Here is a 24,369-nt window from a genome sequence, read left to right on the forward strand (position 1 = left end):
TTCCAGGGCGTGGGAAGTTGGGGTTTCTCTGCAGCCGTCTCCCGGGCTCCTCCCCCAGCTTCGGAGGCTTGAGTGGTAGCTGCAGGGGCAGGGGCTCCCTGCTGCCTGGCTGCTGCTTTGGTGGTGTGTCCTTGGACTCAGAGCCCCTCCTGCTTCTCCCGCCCTCCCACTGATTGTGTAAGCACCTTTATAAACCCCTGAATTAAACCCCTTGGCATCTGCTTGGAATACCCAGAAGAGTTTCTGACCCTAGAAGAGTTTTCTGGACCTTGACTGGTGCAAGTGGCCTGAGGACTTTGCTGCTGTGAAGGTGATCCCTGCCGGACACCAGCCACGGCAGAAGCCTCAAACGGGAGAGCTCCATTTTGGGAAATGACACCCAGGATCGATGATGAAGGAGCAATGATTTGGAAGGAATCTAAATCCTTGAGTGACCATGAGGGGCAGAGATGCACTACTGACCTCCACGTTTCACACTGTTAGAGGCGAGAGAAATAAACTTTTTTTTTTTTTGCGGTACGCGGGCCTCTCACTGCTGTGGCCTCTCCCGTGGCGGAGCACAGGCTCTGGACGCACAGGCTCAGCGGCCATGGCTCAAGGGCCCAGCCGCTCCGCGGCATGTGGGATCTTCCCGGACCGGGGCACGAACCCGTATCCCCTGCCAAGAGGGCAGGACCTGGGTCTGGACATGAGGAAACATTGGACAGACCCAGGTTGAGGGACATCCTCCACACTGAAAGGCTTCTACTCTGTGAAACTGTCAAAGCCATGAAGACAGGACAAGACTAAGGAAACGCTTTAGAAAAAGAAAAATGAAAACAGGAATACACATAGAGAGAAAGGTAGTGGTGGAGCACATGTGAAAAAAGTTAAGTGGGAAATCTAGGTGAAGGGGACATAGGACCTTTTTGTTTCTGCTCTTGCAACTTTTATTTCAAAATGAAATTGAAAAACGTTTTGTATGTATCCATCAATTTTTTTCTGGTAAACGTATACGTTCGTATGTATATTTGCCTACACGTGTGTACACATGTCCAGACGCTCAGGTCCCAACTCAGATTGGTTGAGTCAGAATGTGGGGGACTGGTACCCGAGCAGGTGGATTTTTTAAAACTCCCCAGGTGACTCCAGTGTGCAGCCGATTTGCGAGCCAGCGCTGTAATCCAGGCTTCACGGAAATCACCTGTGGGGCTTGTTGAACCGAGCGTCCCGGAGCGGTTTCCCCAGAGCGGGCGGGGCAGGTACGCAGGCGCGCAGGGGGATGCGGGCAAGTGGCTGGGCCGCCGCCGACCCCGACCCCGCGTGGCCCCAGGTGCCCGCGAGGGAAGACCCGGCCTCCCGCCCTCGCGCGCCGCCATGGACGCCACGCCAGCGCTCCTGAGGGCCCCACCCGCCGAGGTGCTGGACGACGTGCTGCGGGAGCAGTTCGGGCCGTTGCCCCAGTTGGCCGCCGTCTGCCGCCTCAAGCGGCTGCCGTCGGGCGGCTACTCGTCCACGGAGGACCTGCAGTTGGTGCTGGAGCGGCGGCGCGTGGCCAACGCTAAGGAGCGCGAGCGGGTGAGCGCCGGCCCCGCGAGGTCCCTGCCCCGGGACCCGGCCGCCTTCTTTCCGGCTCCCCCCAGACCCGCCACCCATTTCGGACACCTTCGGGGGCCCGGGGCGCCCACTCCCCGCCCGGGGGCCTGGGGCGACTTCGGCCCCCCGAGGGCCGCTCGTGTTCGCCTCCACCCGCGCGGGGATGGCGCCTCACCTGCGACCCACCTGGACCGGTGCAGGAAGCGGGGGGCCCCTGACCACTTCAGAAACGTCTCCCCCTGGCAGGCGCTTTGAACCCTCAGAGGCGGCAGTGCGCTTACGTCTCGCTACCTCCTGCGCTGGGTGGGTGATTGGGGTCCCCGTTTGCCAGCGCTCTGCCTCCAAGCACAGATAGGGCGAGGCACAGGGAGCCTAATGGAAGTTATCCTTTTCCTTACTTTAAACAAATAATTTAAACAAAGCCTGGGTGTGCACCTAGACTCCCACTCAACCCCCTGGGGAAAAAGTGGGTCTTTCCCACTCTGGCGGGTACGCGGTTAATCACCCGCGAGGATGGTCCCTCGGGCGGAGTCAGAGCGCCATCTACTGGTAGCTTTTAGTATTTCTAACTAAACTCAGGCCCCAGACTTGTGAGATTCCGTCTCCTTTCCGCCCTTTGCAGTCTTTGGGTTGGGCTGCTGCAGAGGCTACCGAGGGAGGGAAGGGCGAGCGCTGGAAGAGGGTGCGCGCACATTCCGGCCTGGGACTTGAGGAGGAAGTTCTGCTGGGGGCTGTTCCTGCACACTCCTGGGCCCTTTAGAAACGTAGCCCCAGTCAATCAACTCGGAGCTTTGTTTGGGTACGGGTGTGAGGAGAAAGGACCAAGCAGGTGTAGAAGACTTAAGGGAAAGTTGGGAGCCCTTTATGATAACCCTGTGATCTGATGTGTTGATGTGGCTCTCAAACGAGATTCTGATCCAATATTTTGCATTTTAAGTTGGGCTTTCCCCACCAGGAAGGAATTGCTTTCTGCAGAGAATGGGTCCTGGTGTTACCCACTATTTTAAAACTAATGATCTTAGTCTTCTTTATAATGATGAAATTAGTACACCTGGAAGACAGAGAAATGACTAAATAGGGAACAGAAACACTCACAATGCAAATATAACTACCATGAACTATCATTCTTGTGTATATCCTCCTAGTCTTTTTTCTACTTATATTTGTGCGTATTCATAATCTTACAAAATTGCTATGATTTAGTACATATCTTTGTATTTTTTTCACTTAACGTTATCAAAAGCATTTCCTCATATTCTAAGCAGAGCAGCTTTTGACTGCATAGTCCAACATATAAATGGACCGTTACTTATTCAGTCTCCTAGTGTTGGGCATATATGCTTTTTTGCAGCTTTTTACTGGTACATAGATATATGCCCATGTCTGATAATTGCTTTAGAGCAAAACAGTAGAAGTGGAATTACTGGGATATAAACAATCTTGTGACTTTTGATACAAGTTGCCCAATTGCTTTCTAGAAAAGTTTATTAATTTTTATCCCCTTTTGCAGGCTATAAGACTGTTCCCTTTTTCTATCACCAATGCTGGGTATGATAATCAAAACAAAAATGTTACCAGCTTGGTACATGAAAAATGGTATCTAATTTCTGTTTTAATTTGTAGTTCTTTGATTATTAAAGTTTAATATTTTCATAAGTTTATTGAAACTTATGACCAATAAACTTATGAAATACATTCACTGTATTCTGCTGTGAATGGGCTGACTATGTCCTTTGCCCACTTTGATGTGGGGTAGGAGGGAGCTCTCAATATAAGTGAGTGAGTATATTGGCTTCATGGTGTAGTGGGAGCTGGTTCTTCGGTTTTTTGAGGGTCTGTGTCCTCCGGGGTGGGGGGTTGATCATGAGAATTCTAGGCCTTCAGAGCCAAGGAATTAGATGCTGGAGATGAAGGAAAAAAGGCTCTTCATTCTACTTTTCAAGTCTTGCCAATGTGCAGACTCTCCGGACTCTATATCATCAACTCCGCTGGGAAAGAGGTTGAAGAGTTGCTGACACAGTACTTGAATAGACGAGTGTTTGTACAGTTTATTCATTATCGTTAGTATAACTTATTGAAGACTTTCTGTGTGCCAGGAGGAAGTGTTTGGTGTGTAATTATGTCACTTAATCACCACAAAAAAAGCTACACCACAACAAGGGGAGTATTTTCCACTTTGCAGGTAAACAGACCAAGGCTTGGCGATATGAGGTATCCTACACAGTTTTGTAAAGCTAAATGTTAGAGTTGGGTTTTAAATCTTGATGTACTGACTCAGAGCTTTTAACCACTACCCAGCCCGCCTCTACCTTGCAGTGGGGATGCTCTCAGAGGAAGAGAAGGAGGTCAGTGTGGACCTAGACACGCCTCCCAGCCCATCCATCCCTGCTGCCAGGTTCATGCCACTCCCTCTCCCCTTGCCAGGAAGTGTACTGCCAGTGGAGCAGTGGCTCTTCGGCACGTGCCTGCCTAGATTCCCCACCCAGACAAGAGAGCTGTGGAAACGAGCCCTCACAACCGCCTTCCGTGGTTTGGGGAGATGCCTTACAAGTTAGCTTCCTGTGTGTCACTGTGCCTTTTTGCTTTCCAGATAAAAAATCTCAACCGTGGTTTTGCCAAACTGAAGACGCTGGTGCCATTTCTTCCCCAAAGCAGGAAGCCTAGCAAAGTTGATATCCTCAAAGGTGCAACTGAATACATACAAGTTCTCAGTGATGTTTTGGAAGGAGCCAAAGACTCTGAGGTAAAGGTTTAAGAAGTTAGAACAACGATACCCACCGTTTATTGAGCCCTTTCTAGGTGCCAGGCAATTTATGTGTCCGTTCTAGTTAGTTTATACGGTCCTTTGACCTATTTATGATCCTGGTTTTACTGAAGAAGAAGCCAAAATACAGGTAAAGTCCACACAGCTAAGAAATGTCAGAACTGGAGTCTGAATCCAGGTCTGTGCAAGCTCTGGAGCCAAGTTCCTGACCATCTGTATCCTTACCTCCTGTTGCTGTCCAGGGCATCTAGCTCCGAACTGCTTAGCCTTTAATGGGACTTTGACAGCAGGGGCATGAGAGGAGTTTCCTTAAACCCTCTCAATGGCAGTGATTTCCTTCAGCAGGATGCACATCAGGCAGGACACAGAAAGGAAGAGGGATGTCCCTTGGGAGAGGCCCTCCCTGAGGGGCAACCCTGCCGGAGAGCTCATTGATTTCCTGGCGATGCTGATCTCATGGGGCTTTGTGACCATCCAGTGGGACGACACAAGTGAACCTGCTTTGTAAACTGTGAGGCACCATAATGTCACCACCATTATTGGGGCACATAGCTCAGGGGTGTCCATTAGGCAGTGGAAGGTGTGGGCTGGTTTCATGGGCTCATTCTATGGAGAGGCAAATGTAGAAGGCTTGAAAATGGGTTAGTCGTCAGAGGAGGTAAACTCTGAAGAGAGAAAAGGCCTTAGAAATGAGTGCTAAAGGAGGAGCCATCAGAGAGGGGCAGGTGGAGAAGCAAGATGGGGTGCTACAATCAGGGAGGGGGCATCTTGGGAATCCGAGCATGTGAAGTCGTTTGAGAAGCTGCAGGGGTGCCGGGAAGACAACCAGAAGCAGCACATGAGGTGTGGGCTGGAAGTCACCTTGCTGTGCGTTGAGGGTATGTGGTTGGTAAATATCTGAAATCCAAGCAGAGGGACGTGGCAGACTTCAAGTTCATTCAACTTGGAAGTCTGAGCCTGGAAAGAAGAATCAAAAGGATGGAAGAAGAACAGTTGTTAGATCAATGAAGGCCTTTTCTAATTAGCTATGTGATCCTGTTTAGGGACAAAAGAGGAAAGAGAGTAGAGAGAAGAAAGATGTATTCATTCTAGGAACTTAGGGCAGAAATAGCCAAGTGTATAATGGTACTTTTTAGTTTCTTCCTCTTGTCTGCTAGTCCTACTTACGTGACTACTGGGAGGATACATTTTGCAGTGGTGGGAGTGGATTGTCCTACTGGCCAAACTGGATGGCTGGGTTGTGGCATGGTCGTAATACCTGGACAGGTGCAGGTGGCTGCCTTAGTTTTTCCTTGCATGTGAATTGTCTAACAGAAGTGCTTTGTTTTGTGCTGCATTCATTATAAAATATAGAATCTGTCCCATGCTATAATCTTTTTAATACAGTTGCCAATCACACAACATTTTAAGGTTATAGTAGAACAAAATACAGTCTGTTGAGCAATGATTTTCTTTCCATAATAAGCATTGCCCTCATTACTTAAATAAAATTTCGTACATTAGAACTTTGAAATATGTTGATTTAAATCTTTAAAATCTGTCATACTGTTTGACAACTAAATATGGTTTCTAGAAACAAGACCCAGATCATCAGAACTATAGCAACAATACTTCTGAACCACATATGTCCTTGGCTAGAGAGCTATCGAGAAATATACCACATGCCGGTTGTGCTGTGGGCTTGAAGAATGAGGAGGAAGGGTCCTGGACAGATGGCGGCAATGGTGAGTCAGCACACACTTGTCGCCAGGGGGCGATGTCTACAATGGGAGTTATCTCTCCAGCCAGGAGTCTGGTAAAGTGTTTCTTCTTAGATAGTCACGTTGATGTCCAAAAACTCATAATGCATCCCTTGGGCATGAGGCATTTTCCATGTTAAAACATGATTGAAACAAGATCATTGTATGAAAGCACCTAGGTGGGGAGGTGAGTTTGCTAGTTTGAAAGGTCTGTTATTATGTTCCCAAGTTAATCGGAAAGCTGCTCAAGGGGAAGGCAACTCCTGCAGAATCACCCAATGGGGACCTAAGCTTAATTTTTTACGACCCTAATTAATACATCAAAAGGTTTTCCGGATTCTGAGGTCTCCAGAAAAAGAAATAAGTAGCTTGCTCTCCATAAAGCTGCATGGTGATCCCATGTACACACACGCTCACTCACACACATGCACACTCACACATGCACATTTGTTTTTAAGTTGGCCTTGTTGGAAGACAGAGTTTTCAAAGTAATAACAAAGGAGTTTATTGTAACATTATCACTTATTACCTTGCCAAACTAAGGAAGCCATTGGATGGAGCAGCCTGCTTCTCCAAGTCTAGAAAGTGGACGTTTTGCTCTTGCTGTGTCTCAGTGTTACACAAACAAGACCCCTAGTTCCATCCTACAACACGATTGCTACTGAAACAAGAAAGGCTTGCAGGAGTCTGGAACTAAGCAAGTTGCTTAGTGTGGTATAAGGAACAGTGGGGGCCGTGGAGTAACAAATGATGGGTGGTGGTGGGAGGCGGTTTAGAAGAGCAGTTGAGTGCAGCCTCTGGAGACAGAATGCTGACGATCAAACCCTGGTTTTACCACTTGTTTGCTGTGTGAGTGAGCTACTGAAATTTTCCAACCGTCAGCTTCCCCATCTGTAGAATGGGAATGATAATTGTACCTACATAAGGTAACTGTGAGGTTCAAATGACATCATGTCAGCAGAGTGTCTAGCATAGTACCTGGCATGTCAGTGTTCACTTGGACTTTATTAAGTCTGCTTGCCACACCATGAGCAATCAGTATATTTTTTAACATCTTTATTGGAGTATAATTGCTTTACAATTGTGTCTTTCTGCTTTATAGCAAAGTGAACCAGCTCTACATATATCCATCTTCCCTCTTGCGTCTCCCTCCCTCCCACCCTCCCTACCCCACCCCTCTAGGTGGTCACAAAGCACCGAGCTGATCTCCCTGTGCTGTGCGGCTGCTTCCCACTAGCTATCTGTTTTACATTTGGTAGTGTGTATATGTCCATGCCACTCTCTCACTTCGTCCCAGCTTACCCTTCCCCCTCCCTGTGTCCTCAAGTCCATTCTCTAGCAGGTCTGCGTCTTTATTCCCGTCCTGCCCCTAGGTTCTTCATGACCTTTTTTTTTTTTTTTTTTTAGATCCCATGTATACGTGTTAGCATATGGTTCTTGTTTTTCTCTTTCTGAAGCAATCAGTATTGATTGGTGAGCAATCAATAATGGGCCCCAGGCATTGTCATTCTGTTTGCAACAAGTGGTCTGGGTTTTCTCACTTGGCTCTTACCAATGCTCCACTGTGGTTTGAGGTCTTCCAGGCTCTCTGCTGACTGGCTGGCCTCGTTTCTGATTTGATTACTGTTTTCTAAGGATCCCACTTGTGCACTTGCTCAGTCTAGATCTTCCAGTTCTGGCCACTTGAGATTTAAAACTTCCCTCTCCAGTCAGCTCTTAGGATACAGAATTCCTATTGCTATTACATGAGCTGACAGGGAACGACTGAGAACAAAGAGTGAAACTGAAAAGGAAAAGAGTGAACTGAACCTTGAACCTGACTGTCTAAGTTAGTAATGGTAATGCTTCCCCAAACGTGGTTTTAGTGTGTTAGATATTAAGGCAAGAATCTTGCTTGCATTTAATCCTCACTGATCCCTATCAGGTAGGCATCACCATGTCATTCTCACAGTGAGGTCCTTCCAGCCAGTCCCCTTGGGCCTGGTACAGAGCAGGCCTGTGCCAGCGTCAAGGATGTACACTGGAAGTCCTGCTTTTCCAAGGATAATTGATCATTGAGTTTACCAACTTATGGTAAATTGATTTAAAGTGGGGACTATCATTTTCTAGCAGGAAACAGGGAAGTTCTGGCTGAAAATTTTTTAAAAGGGGAACACAACACTCAATTTTTAGTCTTTTAGCTAACCACATCTAAGGTGTTAATTGGAAGAGTGTGCTAATTCTTAGAATGAACAGAGAGTCACGTATTTAAGATTTTTTATGTATGTGTATAACTTCTGTCAAGTGTGACTTCCAAGGCCTGAATGTAAAGAGTGCCAGTTTTTGCAGAAGGATTTTAGGATTTCATCAGTTTTGTCAGGGGTTTCTCATTCTTTGACATTCAGATCATTCATTTAAAAAATTAAAAACATTTATTCTGAAAAAAATCAACTTAAGAAAAGTTGCAGGTATAGTACAAAGAACTTTTTCCCTGACCCATTTGAGAGTAATTTGCCAATCTGATGGCCATCACCCCTAATGACTTCAGCGTGCATTTCCTTCAAATGGGAAATGGGGACGTTCACCTGTATGACCACAGAGCAGCCATTAAATCAGGAGATTATGTGGCATTACAGTCATGTAATCCTCAGGCCCCATTCAAGTATCACCAACAGTCTTGAAATGTCCTTTCTAGCAAAAGGACCCAGCTAAGAATCATGCGTTGCATTTAGTTGTCCCTTCCCTTTTGCCTCCTTTTACCTGGAAAAATTCCTTGGTCTTTAGGTAATTTTTATGACCTGGACGACACATCTGAAGATTACAGGCCAGTTGTTTTGTAGAATGTTTCTTGATTCAGGCTTGTCTATTTCCTCCTGATTAGATTCAGATATGCATCTTTGGCAGCAATATGGAAGTGATGCGGTTTTCTACTCATTGCACCCTATCAAAGGGGGGCACATTTTGATTTGTCCCATTACTAAGGATATTCACTTTGATCATGTGCTTAACGTAGTGACTTCCAGGCCTTTCCACTTTAAAGTTAGCCCTTTTCTTTTGTAATTAATCTGTATTTTGTGCGAAGGTGCTTTGAAATTATCTAGATATCTCATTATTCATCAAACATTCTATTTTTTTTTCTTAAAGTGATATCTATTGTTTTATTTTTTAAATATTTATTTATTTATTTATTTATTTGGCTGGGCCTGTTCTTAGTTGCGGCATGGGGGATCTTTTAGTTGTTCCATATGGGATCTAGTTCCCTGAACAGGGATTGAACCCAGGTCCCCTGCATTGAGAGTGCAGAGTTTTAGCCACTGGGCCACCAGGGAAGCCCAATCAAACGTTAAACCTTTTATTTTGTGACAGAGAAGTCTCATATTGCCTTTAACTCAGTTTCCCCCCATGGCTGCATCTTATGTAACTATAGTACAATATCAAAACCAGAAAGTCGATATTGGTTCTATGTGTGTATAGTTCCATGTCATTTTTTTTTTTTTTTTTTTTGCGGTACGCAGGCCTCTCACTGTTGTGGCCTCTCCCGTTGCAGAGCACAGGCTCCGGACGCGAGGGCTCAGCAGCCATGGCTCACGGGCCTAGCTGCTCCGCGGCCTGTGGCATCCTCCCGGACCGGGGCACGAACCTGTGTCCCCTGCATCGGCAGGCGGACTCCCAACCACTGTGCCACCAGGGAAGCCCTCCATGTCATTTTATTGCATGTGTAGTTTTGTGGAACCATCACCATAAAGCTGTCCCACATGCTACCCTTTATAGTCACACCCACCCACTGCCCCTACTCCTCCACTCTCCCTAACCCCTGCAACCACTAATCTGGTCTCTATCTCTCTGATTTATAATTTTGAGAATTTTGTATAAGTGGAATCATACAGTGCATAACCTTTAGAGACTGGCCTTTTTAAACTCAGCACGATGTGCTTTATTTATTTGTTTGTTTGTTTGTTTATTTACTTATTACAATGTGCTTTAAATCATCCAAGTTATTGTATCAGTAGTCTGTTCTGCCTTTTTATTGGTGAGTATTAGTTCATGGGATGGATGTGCCACAGTTTAATTATTATTGTAGAACATTTTGGTTGTTTCTATATTCATTTCTTAATGCTATAGACATGTGGTTTTCCATTCAGTGGATTATTACATCATCGTATAATATCATGACTTACTTTGTTACTCACACTGTCCTCATTGTGGCCAATGACAGCCCTTGTAAGTGGGCTGCCTTTCCACTCGAATGTCACCATCATTCTTTGATCACTTCCTTTCTGACAGAAGATGGTCCAAGCTCAAGCATCTTGTACTTTTCCAGCCTTAGAGTCACTTTCATCAAGAACATCCAGTGGGTAACTCACCTCCCATCTCCATACCATCTCCTCCCTGCATGGCTGTTCTCCTTACCCTTCTTGGGCTTTAATACCTGTAGTTGGTTTGTTGGAGCTGCCGTAACAAAGTACACAGACTGAGTGGCTTAAACAGCAGAAATTTATTTCTCACAGTTCTGGAGGCTGGAAGTCTAACATCAGGGTGTTGGCAAGTTTGGTTTCTTCTGAGGCCTCTCTCCTTGGCTTGCAGATGGCCTTTCCTGGGTGTGTGCTTGCCCTGGTGTCTCTCCTCTATGAGTCCAAATTTCCTCCTCTTATAAGGACACCAGTCAGATTGGATTAGGGCCCACCCTAATGGCCTCATTTTAACTTAATCACCTCTTTAAGGGTCCTAACTCCAAATACAGTCACAGGTACTGGGGGTTAGGACTTCCATATGCATTTTGGGGACCACAGTTCAGCCCATAACAGCACCCATGACAGGCTGCCCCTCCATGATAACCCTCTCTAGGATGGATCAACCTAAAGGGGCCAAGGAAATAAAGCTCAGACTGGTCTCTATTTGCCAAACAATCGTCATAAGGGCTCATTCCCATTTATTTGAAGGGCAACTGCATAGGGTTTCAGGATCTGCCCAGATACCCTAACTGGAGACCTGGGGACAGCCGATGTGGCTCACTGGACTGAAATGCTCATATACAGAGGGGCTCAGGATTTGGGAGGCAGGTCCCCTCCAGCTTCAGTTTGCAGGAATGGCACCCTTCTTCCTGCTCTTGGAGAGGATCTGTGAGGAGTGGAATCTGGTGGTGGTAGAGATGGGCATTTGGAGGGACTTGGAGGTGTGGTCAGAAAAGGCTGTGCAAGATCAACAACATGCCTGAGAGGCAAAATCCCCAGTGAAGCACATAAGAATCTGCTGATGGCAGGAGGGGAGATGAACTGCTCGGGCCAGAGCAGCTTCACTTGGGGACTGAATCAGCAAATAAGTGTGTGCGTGGATGGAGAGGACGTGGGCCACCCACGCATCTGGCCTCGGTAGGGATAGGGATTAATGTCAAGGTCCAGGGAGGCTTGTTTAAAATTGGACTTTCAAGGTGTCGGATTTTGTTCTTTTGGGATTAGACATTACTGGGTGGCATGATGTTCACTAACCTACCATTGTTTATTCCTTCTATTTGTCACCTGTGGCTATGGCTTGCGCATTTCACAACATGCAAGGCTCTGAATTTTGCTCAGAGTTGCCTGTAATCCTATAGAGACTGTGTCCCTGGACAAAGACGACCCTCAGTGTTGAAGTGAGATGCCAATTGTGCTGGGGTCAGAGAAGCTCTGGAAAGGGTTATATGCATGAACGTAAGTGCCTATTATGGGACCTGGACGTGCCGCCATTATACACTTCTAAATTTTGGCCTGTCATAGGAGCATTCCTTGGAAAAAGTTTCTGAGAGAAGGAAGACTGGTGGGTGGTAGATTTCCTCGATCCCTCCTCTTCAGGTGTGGTCATCTGTGTGTGAAATTAACCACTGGGGACATTTCTTCTAATAGTAATTTAAGCTCTGAAATGAGGTGGTCTGGCTAGTTGGGATGAATTTATTAGCATCCTGAGAAAGCCTTGAAGCATCTATGTTCTGTCTTCTATCTCACGTTTCCTCCAGGTAGTGGCTATGTGTGATAGCAAAAATTCCACTATAGTAGAGTGTGTGTGTGTGTGTGTGTGTGTGTGTGTGTGTGTGTGTGTGTGTGTGTGTGACGGGGCCGGGGGTAGGTCTAGGCTTTTCCTCGGGAAGCACTTTTATCTGCCCCAGTATTTACTTGTGGCCTAGTGGGCATATTCTGATGAGTTTAGCCAGCAAGTGTTTTAAAAAATTGAACTTCCCTTTTGATGGGGTAGGTGCTCTTTGGTTTGTCAGTCCCCGCCCCCTCTTACTGCATCTCCAGTGTAGACATTTAATTTTGCAGTACTGGACCAAGGGCACTGGGCACAGAGGGAAGGCTGCACGAGTGGTTGCATTTGGCTCTGGGACGTTATTGTTTTCTAAACTTCGGGGGTTTAGGGGTTGGTGCTCTGATTATATGAATGCAGGTCATTCTGTCTGGAACTTTGGTAAGGTGAGGTGTGGTGCATGCAGGACAGGATCCATCTAACTTTGGAGTAATGCCACCTCTGGTGGAGTGTTCCTCTGGCTACAGCTACTTAGGAAGAGATCCAATCAGCTCCCAAGGAAGACTCTTAAGGCCCAATCTGATCAAGTAAGAAGAAAATGTTACAGGGAAGACAAATCCTTATTTCTTTGTGAAAATAAGAGAGGGAGATTTCTTTTGTTGTAACTCAGATTTTTCTATAGGGACAGAAGATTGAATCAATCATGGAAGTGGGTTTTGTGTGTGTGTATGCATGTGAGTGTGTGTGCCATGAAGCTTGGTGTGTTTGAGGAGATCTCTATGTGGTCTGTGCTCCTGGGTCTGTCAGTGAGCTGAGCATCATTTGAGAAAGCCAGTAATTTCCATTTGTCTGACACATAATGGGTCTGGCGATTAAATAAATTGGAGTTAGTTCTCATCTATTCTTGTGGACTTTTTGAGGGATTATTTATATGAGTTTTATGAAAGATCCATCTCATTGGTCCCATATGAACAAGGAAGAGAATGGCAAGAATTGGATGGAAGGATCTCTCAAAGACCCTTCTCTGAGAGGGTCCTTAGAGACAGGACTTCTCTGATGTGCTGTGGGACCTGCCTGGAGACAGACAGCTCCTTTGGGTCAGCAGAAAACCACCAAATGCTCGGACCACATAAGCCCGCCCCTGAGGGAGGTCAGTGTATCCTCCCACCCGCCACCTTCTCCCCTGTTCTAATTCCAGGGCTATCCAGAGCAGGTCAGGGATAAAATGTACGCCAAAGACAGAGTATTAAAGGTAGATCTTTTAGTGGGAGGGTAAAGGGATTAGAAATACAACTCAATTATTTTTCAGAACTCTTCTGGTCCTCTTTGGATCACTCTCTCCTTTTTGGAAGGTTTTTCCCTCCAGGAGTTGTCTTTCCAGTACCTCTGGTGTAGAAGACAGGCCTGGGGCACCTGCCTCACTGGGGTTGCTCTGAGGTGAGAGGCACCGAGGGGCAAGGTCCCCCTGCATCATGCTATTTGGGCCAGGTCCCCAGGAGAGGAGACAGACCACATGAGGCTTTGTGGCCAAAGCCCTGCTCAGAATGAGCTTCATTTGCTGTAAGATCATCTGTATGGCTTTCCCTCCAGACAGGAGGCAGTGAGGCTGTGGCCACAAGGCTGGATTCTGATCTCTGGGTCCTGGCTGGACTTTCACACACTGAAGCAGTATTAACAATGAGAGCACAGTTTAGATGGGAAGAAATGCCACTTTACTTTCTACACTGTTCTCCACTTGTTCTTGAGAACCCATTATGATGCAGATGGTGGGAGAACTCTTTATCTTGCCCCGTTAAGGCCTATCTTCTTTGAGTAAAGCCGAGTCAGTTCAGCATTCAGAATGTTCCCTGTGGGGGCTCCTTTGCCTCCTAAGTGATCTCCCTCCTCCCTCCGCCTCTCCTCTGGTACCGTGAGGAGTGCGTACACTCCAGAGGCTCTGGTGGGAGCCTCGTGTGTTGCCCCACCTTTGGCCCAGCTAGTTCTCTGGCCCCCGATCTTGGGTGTGCTTGAGCTGACATCTGCTGTGGGTGTCCATGGCCCCTCTGTGGCTTCTCTTGTCTAAGCCACACCATTCAGAACCCAGGCCTCTTCTCGTATCCCTAGCCTTCCCGCCCCAGATGAGCTATATGGCTGTCCTCAGGCCCATGTCCCTAAAGATGTCCCTCAGCCAGCGCTCACCAACTCCTCTGAGAGACTATATCCCGAGAAGTGGGTACTGATCCTTGCTTTGCTCAGATTCTACTTTGCCTTTCTTGGGTTCTGTTACCTTTGGAACTCTCCCCCATCCCCTGGTCAAGGCCAGGATGACACGGTACAGGACCCTTCCCAGGGGTCAGGCAGCTTCTACACACTGGTCCACCCTCTCTGAGTAACCACTTCCTGCTGTTTCAATCTCATCTCCATCTCGGTTGTGGTAGGCTTTCCGCTGTCATATCTTGCCTCCTCCCTCCACTGTGAGCACCCCATGAGCAGCCATCTGAGCTCTGCCCACCAGAGCTCTCCCTTTCAACAAAGTTGGCCTCTTTCAAATGAGAGTCTTGCTTTTCAGACTGTTGTTAAGCTTGGAAATGAACTCTGAGGACTTCTGGTCGGTATCTATCCATCCCTTCCCTCCCCATCACTCTACCCCCCAGCCTTGTCTCAGTGGATGGAGGGAAGGGAACACTGGATAGTATGTCAGATTATCCAGCTACACAACCAACTGCAGGAGTACACCCACCTTATTAAAGTTGCTGAACTGCAGGCTGGGTGTCTATTCGCCCTTCTTCTTGGACCTTCAACTCCTTGACTTAGATGAGGCCAAAGTTTTTAAGTGCACTGTGAGAATAAGACAACATCAATAAACTTCAAGTTTTTGTATTCCGATACTTAAATATTACAATCCTTGAATTTCCCAGCTAACTTAAAGAAACTAGGACAACAATCTGTAATACACTGGACTATAGGCTGATAAGATGAAATTATCCTTTAACCTTCTAGGTAAACACAGCAATACATGAATTGTCTTCTAGGTTTAGAACATTCTGGTTGTGTAAAAAGTTTAAAAATTTTTAAATCTTCTAAAGCTAAATTTGAACTCAAAAAAAGAAAGCTTGATGACATGTATTATGGAAAGACTTGTTCAAGATCAGAAAAAATAGATATTGCTACTTATTTTGTGCCAGGCACTATTCCTGGCAGTTCATACGTAATAACCTATTTAATTTTCGTAACTGTCCTGTGACGTACAAACAATTATGTCCATTTTACATGTCAGGAAACTAAAGAATGAAGTTAAGTACCTGGCCCAACATCCAGTGCGTGGACAAAGGGTTGGGCATGGGAGATGTGGGGAAATAGTGTTAAACCTTTTAATGGTCTTTCATTCTAACAAAGCTCACCATTGAAATGTAAATGAGTGGACTAGGAAGAAAATAAATGTTTTTTAAAGCTAAATTAAAGCATTTGATTGTAGTATTTCATATTAATATACATCCAGGTTTCAATTTCTGAAGTGCCTGACCATGATTTGAGTGACTTTATTTTTTTAACTCATGGATTTAAGTTGAGATTTCAGAAAATTGAGAAGCTCAGGGTGATCTTACCATCTTAAAAAAGCCACAGATGGAAATCTACTAATATGCTGGCAAAATTTTTTCCTATACAACTGAATTAAGAAATTATCATAAGGTGTATAACATTGTATGTTGTTTTCTTATTCTATCATTGGCGTGTTTAGAGGTTATTATATAGTCTTTATAACAAGTTTTAATGGTTCATTAAATGGGAAAATTTTCTAATTGTTGGACATTTGTTTTCAGTTTTTTGTTCTCAACCTGATGTGTTTAGCTCTTTTTTGTATTTCATTTTACTTTTAGGATAGGTTCCCAGAAGTAGAACTGAGTCACAGGTAGGTACAATCTGTGACTTGGTGCCAATTAAAAAAAAAAATTTATTTACTTATTTATTTATTTTTGGCTGCACTGGGTCTTTGTTGCTGCGCGCGGGCTTTCTCTAGTTGCAGCAAGCAGGGGCTACTCTTCGTTGCGGTGCACAGGATTCTCGTTGCGGTGGCTTCTCTTGTTGAGGAGCATGGGCTGTAGGCATGCGGGCTTCAGTTGTTGTGGCTCACGGGCTCTAGAGTGCAGCCTCAGTAGTTGTGGCACGCGGGCTCAGTAGCTGTGGCTTGCGGGCTCTAGAGCACAGGCTCAGTAGTTTTGGCGCACGGGCTTAGTTGCTCCACAGCATGTGGGATCTTCCCGGACCAGGGCTCGAACCCATTGTCCCCTGCATTGGCAGGCGGATTCTTAATCACTGCGCCACCAGGGAAGTCCCACTTGGTGCCAATTTATAATACTACCAGCTATGTAAGAGTGCCAAGTCCTTCATATCCTTGCCAACAATGAGATCTATTAAAATGATAGAATTGTAATGGGCAAAAAATGGTATCTTTAATTTTAAACATCTTTGATTACTAATTAATTTTTTGTTTGTTTTTAAACTGTTAGCCATTTACAATGGGCTCTCTTCTGTTTCAGGTTCCCTCAAGTATGAAAAGTGAAAAGGCTGGCCCAGGGCTATCTTCTACAGACAAATAAATGCAGTCTTGAAAGTTTTAGAGTCTCTTTAAAAAAAAAATTGTCATAATTCAAAGTTTAACAATTACCCTTTAAATGGCCTTGCCTGTCACAAATTTACTTGACTCTACTTTCTCAATTTCATGCACCCAGCTAGGGCCATATGGCACCTTCGTGCAAGCTCAAGCAGCTTGAGCACAGAGACAGTCATCGTTATAATGACTGCTCACAAAGACCTAGCACTTAATAAGTGGGCCTCTTCTCCATACTTTACATATGTTAATTTGTTCTCATAACAGTCCTGCAAGATAGGCACAACGATCCTTGCTTTACAAATGGAGAAACTGAGGCATAGAAAGTGTGTAGTCCACTTAGGCTGCCATAACCTAGACCACAGACTAGGTGGCTTAACAGAAACTTCTCACAGTTCTGGAAGCTGGGAAGTCCAAGATCAAGGTCTGAAGGGTTTAGTTTGCTTTTCCTGGCTTGCCAACAGCTGCCTTCTCTCTGTGTCCTCACATGGTGGAGAGAGGGAGCAAACTCTGGTCTCTCTTCCTCTTCTTATAAGAACACCAATCCTATTGGATTAAGGCCCCACCCTTATGACTTCATTTAACCTTAATGACCTCCTAAAAGCCCTATCGTTCAATACAGTCACAGTGAGGGCTTCAGTGCATGAATTTTGGGGGAACACAGTTCAGTCCATAGCATTCCACCCCTTACTCCCCAAATTCATGCCCTTATCACATGCAAAATACATTCATTCCATTCAAACAGCCCCAAAAGTCTTACCTCATTCCAGCATCAACCCTAAAGTCCAAAGTCTCATCTAAATATCATCTAAATCACTTTTGGGTAATACTCAAGGTATGATTCATCCTGAGGCAAGATTCCTCTCCAGCTGTGAACCTGTGAAACCAGATAAGTTATGTGCTTTCAAACTATAGTGGTGAACAGGCATAGGATAGACATTCCCATTCCAAAAGGGAGAAATTGGAAGAAAGTGTTGATGGGTCCCAAGCAAGCCCTGAACTTAGCAAGGCAAATTCCATTATATTTTAAGGTTTCAGAATAATCCTATTTGGCTCAGCGTCCCACCTTCCAGGTCCACTGGGATGGCAGCATAATCCCACACAGCTCTCTGCAGTGGCCCTGCCCTCTGAAACTAACAGGAAACAGACTTGCCCCTTGGGCCTGCGGTCAGAGTGGCAGCCCAGATGCTCTCTGAATCGCCTGTGGATCATTCTTCCCTTTCCTTGAAGAACAGTGCATGTTTGCCACTGAATAGCTCTGTGGTCTTGTCCTGACAACCTTCCTTCATTCTGTCCTGCTTTATCTTTCCCCTTTAGTTCAAATTGAGAGTGTCTTTGCTGCTCTTAATCCCATCTCTCTTCCTGGCCTCTGTTGAGATAGCTGATTAAGTCTATGAGTTGCACCCATGATCTCTTTATCAAACGGTTGTTCAGCCACACCCTTAGTGCTCTCTTCAGAGCAAGCTTTCTCACCTTTTGCAATATAGATAGGCTGAGAATTTTCTAAATTTCTAAGTTCTGGTTCCTTTTTGTTTAACAATTCTTCCTTTAATTATCTCTCACCTCTTGCATTTTGCTGTAAGCAGTAAGGAGGACCCAGGGTGCACCTTCAGTATTTTGCCTAAAAGTCTCCTCTGCTAAATATCCAAGGTCATTACTTTCAAGTTCTACCTTTGACAAAACACTAACACGCAATTTAGCCAAGTTCTTTGCCACTTTATAAAAAGGATTGCCTTGCCTCTGGAGTCTGGGGCCTCTCCACACCAATCGTGTGTGTTGCCTCCATGCCCTGTGTGTTTCTTCCCTCATGTGGGTGGGGTTACCACTGCTGGTGGCCTCATTTTAATCAGTGATAATGAAACTGAGCAGGACCCTGTTGGGTTCCTGGGCACGAAGCCTTTCTGTGTTCCCCATTTCTTGTAGGGAACAGACTCCAGCCTCCAGGACCTTCCCTGAGTTCCAAAGGGCAGATTCAGTTGGTCATCCAGGAAGGGAGGGGATGCAGAGACAGGGGAGGAGCAGCTAAGAAACAATAGTGCAGCCTTGAGTCAGGGTCCTGGTTCCACCTCAAGGGATACACACAACAATATCTTTAAACTCTTTATAGAATTAAAACCCAACAAATGGAAGATGTCAGCATTCTTCATACCAGAGAAGACCACCTGAGGCCAGATCAAAGGAACCAGAGAAGCTCATCAAGAAGATTACCTGAGACCAGATTAGAGGAGTGCAGGCCTTTCACATACCCTAATCTTGTCAGCAACCCCACCCTTGAACTATTGCTATAAAACTCCTCACTAAATCCTCCTGGGTTGGTACACATAGTTTTGGAGGGGCACGAGTCCACTGTGTCCCCCTTTGCCTGGCAAAGCAATAAAGCTATTATTTTCTACTTCATGCAAAACTCTGCCACTGAGATTTGACTCGGCACCAGTGCACAGAGGCTGAGCTTTTGGCATCAATAATAAGACTGTAAGTACTTTAACTTGTTGTCCCATTTGGTCTCCATGACAACCCTGGGTGGTAGGAGACTATTTATTTTCTAGGGCTGCCGTAACAAAATACCACAGACTGGGGGGTTTGAACCACAGAAATTTATCTGAGATCAAGAGATGGAGGTCAGCAGGATTGTTTTCTTGATGCCTCTCTCCTTGGCTGTAGATGGCTGTCTTCTCCCTGTGTCAGTCTGTATCCACATTTCCTCTTCTTAAAAAGGCAGCATCCTATTGGATTAAGACTTACTCACATGGACTAGTTTTTTAATCTCTTAATTGTCTTATTAATTTACCTCATTGTCTCTCTGAAGACCCTAACTCCAAATACAGTCAGTCATATTCTGAGGTACTAGGGGTTAGGATTTTAACATAGGAATTTGGGTTGGGGGACTCAAGTCAGCCCATAACAGAGAGCAAACGTTGTTACCCTCACTTTACAGCTGGGCCCGGGGGTCAGAGTCTTTACTGAGGCCACACAGTCCATGGGACCAAGACTGGAGTCCTAGGCCCTGGACCCAAGTTTCATTCTCTTTCCACAGCAGGCCTCAGCCATGGGTTGGCTGACCTTTTACTTGCTGGGAGAGTGGTGTCTTCAGGAGATCTAGACTTAGAACTTACCATTGGTCTTGCTTTGAAAGCCCTGTCTTCCCTGCTCTCTCCTGTCTTAAATTTGATTTCCATAAATGAGGCCATAATTTATAGTTTATCTGGGAGGCAGCTCCAGGAAGTACCCATAGGGGAGTAGGAAAATGATATAGGGAAGAAGAGCCAGACAATGAAAGATGCATGCTGAGCAGGTAATGCTGTGGGCAGCTGGGGCTCAGTCCTGCTGGGGCCTCCTGGGAAACTATGCACAACACGCCTCAGGGGGTCCTCCCCACACAGAGGAGGGAGCCGGGCTCTTTATCCACTAACTCCTGATGGTCATAGGTTGAGAGCCGATTCCCTGGGGTGTCAACTCCTCCAGCACCTCCAGCGTGGGCTGGGGAAGGCCGTTGATAAGAATGTCTGGCCCTGGAGAGTGCTAAGGCCCTGTGTTAGTTATGTATTGCTGAGCAACAAACTACCCCAAACTTTGCAACTTAAAACAACACATTTATTATATCACAGTTTCTGTGGGTCAGAAGTCATGCTTGGGCATGGCTTAGCTGGGTCCTCTGCTTCAAGGTCTCTCTCAAGGCAGAAATCAAGGTGTCAGTCTGGGCTCGGGTCTCAGCTGAAGGCTTGGCTGGGGAAGGATCTGCTTCCAAGCTTATGTGGTTGTCTGCAGAATTCATTTCCTCTAGGACTTCTGGACTGAAGGCCTCAGTTTCTAGTTGGTTTTTGGCCAGATATCACCCTCAGTTCCTTGCCACATAGATCTGTTAGACACTGCAGGTGTCTGTTACACCTGCTCTCCTTACAAGTTATTGCTGGCTAGAAACATTTTTGTCAAGAGACTTGGAGATTAGAAATAATTTTACTGCCTAACAGAAAGTCTAATTTTATCTGGCTATTGGAGGCTAGCCAAATGTGATTTTCTGGGTCTGACATGGAGTCTCCTAAGCTCTTCTGTCCCTTGTCAAGGACCAGGCAGCTTGAGCTTTCTGCAAGTGAGAACTTTGAATTCTGATGATATTTGATGGAGCCAGCTAGTTCTAGTTCCTTCTGTTGGATTTCAAAGTGAATTTGGAATTGAGTGAGAACTTCTGGAACTTTAACTAAAATTCCATATAGGCTATTAATATGGAAATCAATACAATGAAGTCTTGTTTCCCATCTGACATTTGAATAATTCCTAAAGTCACAGAATGGCACAACTCTTCCCAGCACTCATATTCAGATGGCATCTGGGAGAAGCTGGAGGGATTTTTTTTTTTTTTAAGATTCTGTGATGGCTAGAAGAGCAAAATCAAAGCAGAATCAGTTTTTTCTTTTTTCTGGTGGGGGAAAAGGAGAGTGTCTCAGCCTTATGGACTTTATCAGTGTCTTGTGCTAGTTCTGCTTTTTAAAGTCAATTTTTTTTTCCCTTCTGAGAGGGCATGAGCAAGGTAGTAGTTAGAGCTCAGTTCTGGAGCCATGGTGCTTAAGTTTGCATCCTGGCTTGGCCACCCACTAGCTGTGCAACCTTGGGAGAGTTACCTAACCTCTCTGTGCCTCAGTCTCTTCATCTATTAAATAGGGTAATAATATTTCCACCCCATAGAGTTCTTGTGAGGATTAAATTAGTAAAATGCATGTAAAGCTCTCAGAACAATGGCAGGAGCCAAAAAGAGTTTGCTATTATTAGTCTGAGAAAGCTTACTAACAGCAGGAAGAGAAATTTTTGAGACATGGTGATGACCAAGGGGATTTATGAAACCTGCTATTTCTGGACTAAACAAGAATTCTCTATTCCTTTTTGGGGTTCTATTTCAGAAAAGGGCCTACCATACCTGTGATTTCAGGGCTCCAGAGAAGGAATTTCCAACTTCCCACATATTATCACTTGGCACCAGTAGTGCACAGTTGCCTGAAGTGTCTCCAAAAACATATCATTTCCTGGTTCTGGCCAGACAGACCTCAGGTCTTGGTGGCTGAGCTAGTTGTAATTTGAGTGGGTTTTGACAGGAGAATGGGGAGAGGACTTATGGACTCTGATTCTGAAGATGAAGTGGGAATGGATGAGGAGCTCTGAGTGGGAAGGATGGGTAGAGGCCAGGGGATGGAGGGCTGGGGGAGCTAGAGCAGAAAGACAAAATTTACTCTGGCATCTGAAATGAAATGCCTGCCAGGTGTCCTAGGGTTGTTGTGGTGGGCATTTTCTCTTTTTCTGTGTCAGTAGTATCTTGCATACAGTGGCATTTCTTATATGTTAGTGTGCAAAGGAATCCCTAGGAATGCTTGTTAAAAATATGAGGTCCTGGGCACACCTCCAGGGATTCTGATTCTGAAGCAACACTGTGGTAGGGTCCAGTGATTTTCATGGGACTGTTGTACCCCAGAATCTCGAGGGAGCAGAAGGGCTATGATCTGGTTGGGGGTGGTGACCAGAGGATTTTCTGGAAGCTGTACTTGCCCTGTCATCACATTAAAAAAAATACATAGCGTAACACATACAGACTGAAAGTGAGGGGATGGAAAAAGATATTCCACACAATAGGAAATCAAAAGAAAGCTGGAGTAACAATTCTCATATCAGACAAAATAGACTTTAAAATAAAGAGTATTACAAGAGACAAAGAAGGACACTACATAATGATCAAGGGATCAATCCAAGAAGAAGATATAACAATTGTAAATATTTATGCACCCAACAGAGGAGCACCTCAATACATAAGGCAAATGCTAACAGCCATAAAAGGGGAAATTGACAGTAACACAATCATAGTAGGGGACTTTAACACCCCACTTTTACCAATGGACTGATCATCCAAAGTGAAAATAAATAAGGAAACACAAGCTTTAAAAGGTACATTAAACAAGATGGACTTAATTGATATTTTTAGGACATTCCAGCCAAAAACAACAGAATACACATACTTCTCAAGTGCTCATGGAACATTTTCCACGATACATATCTTGGGTCAAAATCAAGCCTTGGTAAATTTAAGAAAATTGAAATCATATCAAGTATCTTTTCCGACCACAATGCTATGAGACTAGATATCAATTACAGGAAAAAAATCTGTAAAATATACAAACACATGGAGGCTAAACAATACACTACTTAATAACCAAGAGATCACTGAAGAAATCAAAGAGGAAATCCAAAAATAATTAGAAACAAATGACAATGAAAACACAATGACCCAAAACCTATGGGATGCAGCAAAAGCAGTTCTAAGAGGGAAGTTTATAGCAATACAATCCTACCTCAAGAAACAAGAAACACCCCAAATAAACAACCTAACCTTACACCTAGCAATTAGAGAAAGAAGAACAACAACAAAAAAAACCCACAGTGAGCAGAAGGAAAGAAATCATAAAGATCAGATCAGAAATAAATGAAAAAGAAAGGAAGGAAACAATAGCAAAGATCAATAAAACTAAAAGCTGGCTCTTTGAGAAGATAAACTAAATTGATAAACCATTAGCCAGACTCATCAAGAAAAAAAGGGAGAAGTCTCAAATCAACAGAATTAGAAATGAAAAAGGAGAAGTAACAACTGACAATGCAGAAATACAAAGGATCATGAGAGATTACTACAAGCAACCATATGCCAATAAATTGGACAACCTGGAAGAAATGGACAAATTCTTAGAAAAGCACAACCTTCCAAGCCTGAACCAGGAAGAAATAGAAAATACAAACAGACAAATCACAAGCACTGAAACTGAACTTGTGATTCAAAGTCTTCCAACAAACAAAAGCCCAGGACCAGATGGCTTCAAAGGCAAATTGTATCAAACATTTAGAGAAGAGGTAACACCTATCCTTCTCAAACTCTTCCAAAATATAGCAGAGGGAGGAACACTCCCAAACTCATTCTACAAGGCCAACATCACCCTGATACCAACACCAGACAAAGATGTCACAAAGAAAGAAGACTACAGGCCAATATCACTGATGAATATGGATGCAAAAATCCTCAACAAAATACTAGCAAACAGAATCCAACAGCACATTAAAAGGATCATATACCATGATCAAGGGGGGTTTATCCCAGGAATGCAAGGATTCTTCAATATATGCAAATCAATCAATGTGATACACCATATTAACAAATTGAAGGAGAAAAACCATATGACCATCTCAATAGATGCAGAGAAAGCTTTTGACAAAATTCAACACCCATTTGTGATAAACACACTCCAGAAAGTAGGCATAGAGGGAACTTTCCTCAACATAATAAAGGCCATATATGACAAACCCACAGCCAACATCATCCTCAATGAAAAAGTGAAACCATTTCCAGTAAGATCAGGAACAAGACAAGGTTGCCCACTCTCACCACTCTTATTCAACATAGTTTTGGAAGTTTTAGCCACAGCAATCAGAGAAGAAAAAGAAATAAAAGGAATCCAAATTGGCAAAGAAGAAGTAAAACTGTCACTGTTTGCAGATGACATGATACTCTACATAGAGAATCCTAAAGATGCTACCAGAAAGCTACTAGAGCTAATCAATGAATTTGGTAAAGTAGCAGGATACAAAATTAATGCACAGAAATCTCTTGACTTCCTATACCTTGATGAAAAATCTGAAAGTGAAATTAAGAAAACACTCCCATTTACCACTGCAACAAAAAGAATAAAATATCTAGGAATAAA

At 44.7% G+C, this 24,369-nt stretch overlaps 1 protein-coding gene across 1 annotated transcript; it reads left to right on the plus strand.

Moving 5' to 3' along the window:
• Window positions 1–1,356: 1,356 nt before the first annotated feature.
• On the plus strand, window positions 1,357–15,947 carry FIGLA (folliculogenesis specific bHLH transcription factor; the record flags this gene model as incomplete). The annotated part of the gene is made up of 4 exons (XM_081254518.1): window positions 1,357–1,557; window positions 4,166–4,318; window positions 5,913–6,134; window positions 15,912–15,947. 4 exons carry the CDS (start codon window positions 1,357–1,359, stop codon window positions 15,945–15,947), a joined length of 612 nt encoding a protein of 203 aa, XP_081110644.1.
• Between the last annotated feature and the right edge of the window lie 8,422 nt (window positions 15,948–24,369).

This window comes from Mesoplodon bidens (assembly GCF_964165515.1).
Source record: "Mesoplodon bidens genome assembly, chromosome: 14".
Lineage (NCBI taxonomy): Eukaryota > Metazoa > Chordata > Mammalia > Artiodactyla > Ziphiidae > Mesoplodon > Mesoplodon bidens.